General features: G+C 53.7%; 1 protein-coding gene across 1 annotated transcript; it reads right to left on the bottom strand.

Annotated features, from left to right (window-relative positions):
• Nucleotides 1–444: 444 nt before the first annotated feature.
• On the bottom strand, nucleotides 445–1,089 carry PLICBS_004105 (uncharacterized protein; the record flags this gene model as incomplete). The annotated part of the gene is made up of 1 exon (XM_065600409.1): nucleotides 445–1,089. One exon carries the CDS (start codon nucleotides 1,087–1,089, stop codon nucleotides 445–447), a length of 645 nt encoding a protein of 214 aa, XP_065456481.1.
• Between the last annotated feature and the right edge of the window lie 8,075 nt (nucleotides 1,090–9,164).

Below are 9,164 nucleotides of genomic sequence, written 5' to 3' on the forward strand. Positions count from 1 at the left end.
GGCAAAATGTCTAGGCTTCGGTCCACGACCCAGAATTCGCGTCTCACCCATACCTCGCCCTCAGGGTAGAAACGATGCAACAAGGGACACGTGCATAGGCGCACTGGCTTGGACGCCTCATAGCTGACGCTAGGACAAGATGGCTCTTCTATCCCTGTGCGGGCACCGATGTGTCTCGTTAGAGCATCCTTGAGTACAAGCTGATGCTTGAGACATATGCGGCGTGGGCGACCCCTGGCTGTTACAGTACTGACAAGCTACATGCCAATTTGGTCATGTTCCATCTGTCTTTACCAGAGATGGAGTCTCGCTGCAAGTGGCAGCCCGCAGAGGTAGTGCCTTAGACAAGCTGACGATTAAGATCCACGCTCACAAAATCCGATCACTGCCTTGTCCACCTCTGGGTATGATCCTGCACGGAGCGCAATATTCCCTGGCCAGTATCTAGTCATTTTGCGCGATAAATCGAAGAATGATGTCGCAAAATTGGGAGGGGTTTTCTTCGGCAATGTAGTGTCCGCTTTCCGTGACCTCAGCAACTGTGAAAGTGCCTGATTCATGTACTTCGGCTAGCATTCGTTCCGCCGTCTCCTTGTGGCGACTTTTTGCGCCACTGAGGCCCAGCGCCCTCACCTTACACTTCCCGTGTGATGCAACCCATTCGAGATTCTCCTCTGCGTCCTTGGCGAATGCTCGATATAAGCTGAATGCGCAACGAAGCGCTCCAGGGCGGCCATACATCTTGGCATAGTAGTCCAAGTCTGGTTCGGCGATGGCCGAGGCGTTGTAGGAGAGCTTGACAAAAAAGTGGTTCAGGTATGTCATCTCTCGTCCGGCGACAAGTGCCTCGGGAAGATCTATGACAGAATGGAACAGGAAGTGAAACTGTTGTATTCCATGCGTCGATCGATCTTCGTCATAGACGCTTGTGCCAGGAAGCGGACACTCGCCCCAGATGACCGACTGGGTGCGCTCCGGGTATCGTGCAGCGAAGGCGTATGCTATCATTCCTCCGATGTCATGCCCCACTAGATGTACCGGCTCATAAATCGCGAGATAATCGAGTAAGCGTAGGATGTCGGCGGCCATGGTTGCCTTGGTGAAGCCTGTTTCTGGCTTAGAAGACAATCCTGCGCCACGGTAGTCTGGCGCAATTACGCGGTACCTATTAAAGCTTCAGTCATTGGATTCACGGCACAGTCAAGACGGCATACCCCGCAGATGACAGCGGACTGATGACTTTCCGATATTGATATGAGGTCTGAGGGAAGCCATGCAGAAGAATGATAGTGCCTAATTCTGCGTGCTGCGGACGCCGCTCTGCAAAAGCGAGACGCACATCATTGGCGAGCGCAGCTACATACTGTGGGCAGTCCATGGTACAATGGTTACTAGCGATTCTCCGTCGGGTGCTTAACTCGTAAAGAAAGGTAGAGCTTCAAAATGTACGGATGTCAAGTACACATGCAGCGCACCGACGGTTGGGTCCAGAGACGGGGGGATATGGAATATATGGTGTATGGAATTCACGACGTTACAAATAATCCGGCATGCGGTTGATTTGTAAGAAGACCGGATGATGTTTGCTCTGCATAATTAGCATACTCCCCGGCGATGTGGACATGTGGAGTTCTCGAATCGTGTCTGCGAAGAAGGAAAGATTGTCGAAGTGTCGTCATGATTCGCTGCACTAACCCCTAACGGGATAGAGCACCGTTAGATAATTATCTGCCCTTGTACATCGCCCCGCCGGATGATCTTGCGGACTGCTCTTCCCTGATCACCAGCCGGGCCCAAGGGCGCGAGCGCTTTCACGTCCCATCTTCGTCGTCAATGGTGTAACGTATGTAACGGGCTAGGCCTGGGTTGTTCTGGCGGTCGCTCTAATGATTGCTGCATCGACCAGGAACCGCGGGGAGTGCCGATCAACCCCCCAAAAGGCTACAGCCCTCTCCCTCCAGGGTTTCTTTCAGTAAGGGGCTACAGCAACAAGTCGCCATAGAAACTATGGGCAATGGATTCGATTCCTCGCGCAGCCCCCCACCTCATAAAAAGTTTACGTTGCGATTCGTGCCTGCTTGAACAGTTGTGGATATATTCCACCAGACAGATACTGACAAGGAAGCAGCCTTTCTCATGATCGAGTTTAAGGGAGTTCATAGTCATTCTGTGGGTGTTCCCTGCAGTGCTGCGTTGGGAGCCTCGCAGGCCCAATACTGGCTACGCCCAACTTCTTCGACAGCAGATCCCGCTATATGCCAAGCGTCAGCCTTCATGGGTCGAGGCAAGCGTGGCGCATCGTCGTTGCTTTCTTGCTTAGAGGCTCTTCTTGCATGACCATACATGTTGCTTCTTTGCCCAGAAGCCATGTCTTAGGACGACCCATAAGACTCTGCGAGTCTGCCTAGCCTGCTAATATTACCCCGCTGTCGTCTTAGGGCGTACGTGGCATGAGGCGTGAGGTTTGCCATCGGGCTGTTTATGGCGCTTAATAAAAGTCCCCCGGGGCGTCATGGAGTCCTGTCCATTATTCTGTCCAATTCCTACACTACGTCACAGTTCGGCTCCATCGCCTTCAACTAGCAGCGTCTCAAATGGACGTGAATTCCACCAAGAAAGTGGGCGTTTTTACCCAGTCTACGCCCAAAATCAACGCTAGACTGTTGACGGAGGGCGGTATGCCTAGGTCGGACATTGAGGTTGAGACTAGTAATCACGCGATTACTCTCCCGAGCAATGTCGATAACACCCAGTCCCAGAAAGCGGTAGCAGTTACCATTGCAGATATGGTGCAAGGCGTTACATCGATGATGGGCGACCAGTTGAAACAGTGTGAGCAAGGAATGGTTGGGAGTGCGCAGAACGGCAGTTAAATTGCAGCGCAAGGAGTGGATTGTTGCGAGCCTTCCCGGAGCGAACGGGTGTACTGTGTCGGGCATGAACGAGACATTGGTGAATAGACTGAAAAGCGGATACGAGACAGGTGTTTCTCCAAGAAAATCGAATTGAAGTTCGTACCCGGGAAACGAATTGTAAAGGCAAAGACATACCAAAGCGCGGCTACGCAGCTGGCTGTAGACGTTTATGATCGCACAAAAATGTCAAGCCAGGGGATTGCCTTCCGGACTCTGAGGTGGGACCAGAACGATGGTGACCAAAATACATCTCTCCCACAAGAGATGTCACGGACAGAAGAGTAGACAAGCATGGCCGGCTGCAGGTAGTACTATTGAGTCGTCCCCGAAAGTGTTCTGGTGACCTTGTATTATTCGGCGAAAATATGGCATGAGGCTCTGCACGCGTGTTTAAGTCGCCAGCGAGCGACCTTGCCAAGATGTGTCAGCACGGGACAGCTTGTGCAGGGTGAGACGGAGAAGTTACCGCCTCTGCTGAGGCGCCGACCTGCCTGTAGCTTCGGATGCTAGCATCGCCGAGATGCAACGAACCCGGGCGGGATCTTTTCCTACGGCCAGGACCCTAGGAACTCCTTCGGGGTAGAAGACACGACCTCCTTTCTACTCGTGGCGACACCAAGTAGCGCACCGCGTATCCGAATTTGTGCAGCACAGCCTCGTTCTCCTGCAGACTCGGCTGCGTGGAGGTCCATCTAGCCACTAGCTCCGACCACTTCACACTCAGCATAGCGCTTCCTGGACCGTACACTTCTTCCTACCTAAGATGTACGGCATGTACCTTACGCCCAGGAGACATCGCCAACGCTATATTGATTGGCACGCTACGGTACATCGTAGTACCCCGTACCAGGTTCCTCTGCCCCCTGCCCTACAGGACCGCAGTAACCGCCGCAGCTTTCAGGCAGGCATGGCCTTGGCGCGACCCGTTTCATCTTAGCATAATACAGCCCACAAGCGTTGCACAGAGTCATTGCACCGTTTGGGCCACTCCTCCATTCGGGCGTTTCGAGCGTACCGCAGCAGTCACAGGGCGCATCAAGGGCAGTGACCTGTGCAGGATGTCAGTTGATATTTTTCCGACGATAAGCGGTAGACACACTCTTGACTTTCGTAATGTGGCAAGGCCTTTCTTCGACCTCATGCCGGCTTTGTACTCGTTGAAAATCACACTTGACTCGCTACAGTGAGTGCCGGCGCAGTCTAGAACACGAAGGGGCAGCTGTACCTCTGTTGTTGTAATGCACAGCCTATAAGGTCTGCGTATGAAAGAACGCAGGAAACCTCCTCTTTTGTGGGCAAGCGTTCCGGTTCATTAAGTGGCCCGAACCGAGGAGAAGCCCTTTTCTCGTGCGTCTCTGCGAACTGAGCAATGAGTTGCGCGGCGCGTCTGATTTGTGAGAGACTCGATAGGTATGCGTCAATGTAGTGGTATTCGTCTTGGTCAATGTTGCGAGAGAAGAAATGATGACGGTGAATCCTTTTCTGCTGCCGACTTCGATGGCTGATTTTAAAGTCATGGCCAGGCCCTCTCTCCCTGTCTTTTCTGGACAGTTCCGCCATTTGCAATTGTGTAAGCTCCCATGGTCTGCGGTGCATGCGCGGATCTTTGATACTCAAGGAGAACCATGCTGCCGGTAGGCCCGGACTAGTTTCGCTTGGTTTAAGGGCAACCTGGAAATTTGGAAGACCTGTAACGGATGCGGTGAATCGCAGGGCTGGATTCTGGCTGTGGTGAATTCGGGAATTAATGGGCTGAACTGGTGGGTGGCTAGCCCCGCAATGGACAGTGAGCCAACACTATCGAGTACCAACTGAGACCGCTCATCTGGAAATGGGCGACTGTCAATGCGGTGACGACTTACCTACCAGTTAACCCAGTTGCGGCCGTTTTGAGATGCGAAACACCAGCTAAAGCCAACGACTTGTCTATCCCTCGCTGGGGCAGCTGATTGTGGACGACGGTCTCTGAACCCAGAATAATATCCCGTATCGGCGGGAGAGACTGACCGCCCGACTGTCTGTCTCTATCCCTCATGGAGGAAAAGTACATGGTGTTGGATCATGTCACAGTCTGCCAATTGAGGTTTACGATTCGTACTGCACAAGGTGCCGTAGCTGTGCAGTACGGGGCCTTTGTATTGGAAACAACCCCGCATTTACGAAGGCTGCTTCCAGTCCTACCGTGATTGACAATCGTTGCTTTTTACCAGCCGAGGCTTCCCTGAGGCATGCTGAAATTGACGGCTAATCTTATGAGTCTCTAGTGCAGGGATGCTACCAGCCACAAGGTGACTGATCCTTGCATGGATGCATCACGAGACACCACTTGCATGCGTGGCCTATCCTCAAGGCAACCAAAAAGAAGCGGTAGTGTGACGCCTCATTTACGTTCGTGGGCAACGGCAGGTCGGCCCGCACCGCCGGACGTGTGCCACCATTGCGTGGCTTGCGCATGTTCGGGTAAGATCGGTGGAGCTCAGGCGTCTCCAACTCCATCAAGCGATGGGCATGCACCCCGGTAAATTGCCAGTACTAGCGCCATCAGACACAGGTACGGAGCTAAAAAGGTGGCAGTATGGGGCGTCCTTAATGGGGGGCCACTCGCCTAGGAGCCGGCGTTGACGCAATGATTCAGCCATGCCCTGTTCCTAAACTGTCCGAGGGCTACTGATGCTCTGCGAGATAGAATGGGCAGTTGGCGAGGTTTTCTAGCAGCGTCTCTCTCGCTCACTTCACGCATTGACTAGGCTTGTTAGACATCCCTTCACGTCCTTCCAGGTTCGCGAACGGCTTCTGTGGCACTGCAAACTGGTTGTCCCCGCGTCAATAACTGCGGCGGGTCTCAGGCCGCCAATTTTAGTCGATTTTAGTCAAGCGCCTTTGCCAACGCCACTCGCCGACGGAAAATTGCCAGAGAAGTATTGCCACAAAAGCCCCCGAGATGGCTTTACAAATTTAGAAGAGCAAAGCACAAAGGGACTAAGCAACGTTGGCGCGGGCATCCGTCTACGCGCTTTTCAGGTTCTTTGGCTCTGCCTCAAGGCCTGCCCCAACGCGACCAATTCCGCCCATTTCACGTTCATTAATATACCCAAGAACTAGAACTGTATCAACGGTGCGAATGCATCAATCGAGCCTCCGATTATCCAGCCGCGAACAACTGTCTGCTTGCAAGGGTAGGAGTTCGTCGGTGGATCTGAAGCGGCTGATTGTGGCCGAATCAGCCATAGTGCGGCCCTGACGGTCACAGAGGTGCTGTTAAGAATATGGAGAGCGATGCCCCACTGCGCCTGACGCCATCATGGCCGTCACCGCTCACTTGCTTGACCGTCAGGGGCCCCAACAGAGGGATTGTCGTGGGCCTCAGTGGGTTGGTCGTGCAGTGCTGCATTCAGCGACGACGCTGCTGTACGTCGACATCGTCACGGGCAGCAATATGGAGAGAGACTGGCGCCAAAGTCGAGGAAGCTGGTAGCAAATTGGTTCGTGAAGGTATGCTCAATTCCGGTGGTGAATTGCTTCGCAGAATGCTTGGAAGACTGCTAATTTGGCGTTAGAAGCATCCGTTTGCTGTCGTGCGACCCTGTTGGCCCCTTCTACGATAGGGACGGGCTCCAGATTGGGTTCTAGCGAGGGCCTAAACGGCGCGAATGCAGACTGTGGGGCGCCCCCGTAGCGGCAGAGTTGGAGAGTCGGAGCAAAGGCGAAGATGGCGTCCGGGCCGGTCGCCGTGACGCGGGCGAGACACCGATCGGCCGGTCCACAACTGGAGGACTATTTCGGAGCTGGGCAGCACGGGCCTGGTCGGCGAAAGTTAGGGGAGCATGATTATCCAGATTACAAGGGTCTGAGCTGGCATGCGAGCACATGGCAGTGCCATGGTGTGTAGGCCGGACCTCGCCGCTCACTTTCGCCCAGATACAGCGACAGTAGCGCTTCGGGCCTGCTCTGGCGCCGGAATGTCTGCCGCAGAGCCTGGACGACGGGCCTGGGCATAGCCCTACAATACGTTGGCACGTAGCGGCTGACCAGCGCGGATTGCCTTCTGGACAGCCGCTGCTGCCTTGCCGCGATCAAGGTCCTGGATTCGCTTGCTCTTGATGCTGCCAATGCGCGCAGTTTCGAGCCAAGCACTTCGCTCTTTCGGTGATGCATGTTCTACAGCTGCTCCTCGCGTCCAAATGAGTGGTGTTACCGGCGTACCATTCAGAATGAGACAACCAGAAATGTGTTCAAGTTCGCCACACAGGCTGTCGCCTGCCATTGCCCGCAGCATCGGCGAAGCTTCTTGAAGTGAGCAATAAACGTTCAGTGGCCGAATCGAGTGGCCCTCCCATCGGCTCATTACAGCAGGTATTACGATTTACTCGCTGACCTTGGCAATGTCGCTGCCTCTTCTGTGTAAAGAGGGTGACTTAGTAGGCGTAGATTTTTAAGTCGATAGTCGCGGAAAGACGTCGCGAAGGCAGGAGAGGGTTACAGCACATCATGCAGACACACAGACATCCTTAGCCTGTGTACTAATTCCTCTTGTTCCTTTCATGAGCACCCAACTCGCTGTGTTCCCCTTGGGGATAGTCCCATTTTCCGGCCATTCAGTTCAATCTGGAGCAGACCAGCACCAAGTGCGCAAGATATGAACGTCTGTTCTGTTCCACTGCTGTTGCTCACTCGCGGTGTCCTGAGATCTTATTACATTCGAGCCGCGAGGCAGCGGGGAACGAAATGCCACTGTCGTTTCAGCGACACAGCCGTTGAAGTTCATCTCTTATATCCACGGTACAATGTATTGAGATAGCCTGTTACGCAATGGTACTTTGAGTTCTCGATCTGTCGAAGCGATGACCAGTTCGATGCGATTGTCGAAACACCCATAACGTAAATGACAGCTCAAGTCTCTCCATGATCGCCCTGAAGGTCTACGCAGAATGGTGCGTTTCTGTAGTAGATAATAAGACCAGTGCGACGCCGCTTCCTGCAACACGATGCCGTGGAAGATGCTCTTCCACGGTTTTTCTTCCCGGTGGACCAAACATCTAGCGATGCATCCCCGCCATGGATGGATAACCCAAAACGCCTCTTGGCGCGACACTTCCGACGGAAGAGAGGTGTGTATTCGAATCGCCTATTCGAGCCTGCGGGCTGAACACTGACCTCGACTGGGTGGCAAACCATGTCTCTCTCGTCGCACCCAGTCAGATCGGATTTAGTTACAACTTCTGGATTATTTTCCACCCGCGGTGACTGCTCAGACGTGTCGTCGAATATCGTTGTCTCTTCGCCGCTCCCAAGCCAGCGCAATTTGCGGCCGTCTTGTGACACTTGAAATTTGGTGCTGATTTCTCGTACAGCGAGTCGCACGAAGCTGAGAGTCACACTGAGTAAGTGCAGCTGCGCCATGTTGTACAGCAAACTGAGGTGGATCCACCCATCCGAATCCGAGTACGTTTTTGGCGCCCCTCGAAGTTGGCCTGCGCACAAATCCGGGACTTCTATCCCGAGGTGCCGAATATATGCAATGTTTGCTGAGGGAATCTGGGAGCGATCAGGGTCAAGGTCACTGGTTCTGGTTGGCCGCTGCTCAGGGACGATCTCGCTGTTGACGTCGTCATGAACACCATTCTCGCTAGAAGTGGACATGAATTGTGTCTGCTCATGACACGAGGCGCTCTCTTCACCCAAACCAACTGCTCGCAATTGTATGGGTAGTACTGTCGCTTCTCTTGGTGGCTCGGCAGCCGCGGTGTCGTATGTTCGAGGATCCTGACTCGCCTCAGCCGTGCTATTAGTGGCATCAGCTGCCACGGCGTCGCAGCTAATAATCGGGATCGGCGCTGTTGTCGCATGTATTGTATGCCTGCAGCCGATTTTGCCTGGGAAAAGCTCTTCGAGACGCTGAACTACCATCCTCTTTCTCTTCTTGTTCGATGTTGTCGCACGCCGAAAGTCCGACCAGTTTGGAGCGACACCCCTGAGCTGTCTTTGAGGCGAGTCGGCACGCATTGATCCCGAGGCATATGCGGAGTCGGTGAGTGGTGTGAGATTCCGAACCGAGTTCGCCGACTGTCGCAGGGAAACCAATTTCGAGCCTAGACCAAGGGCCATGTCCCGGCTGGTTGAATTATTGAGTCCTAATGTGGACGAGGAATCACATCTGCCCACACTAGCAGCGAAGTCTTGCAGCATAGCAGCCAGTTGTTGCTTCTTTTGAGTCGGGAGGTCGTAAACTTTCAATTCGAAAAGTTCTCT

Source organism: Purpureocillium lilacinum, assembly GCF_023168085.1.
Source record: "Purpureocillium lilacinum CBS 284.36 DNA, scaffold_3, whole genome shotgun sequence".
NCBI lineage: Eukaryota > Fungi > Ascomycota > Sordariomycetes > Hypocreales > Ophiocordycipitaceae > Purpureocillium > Purpureocillium lilacinum.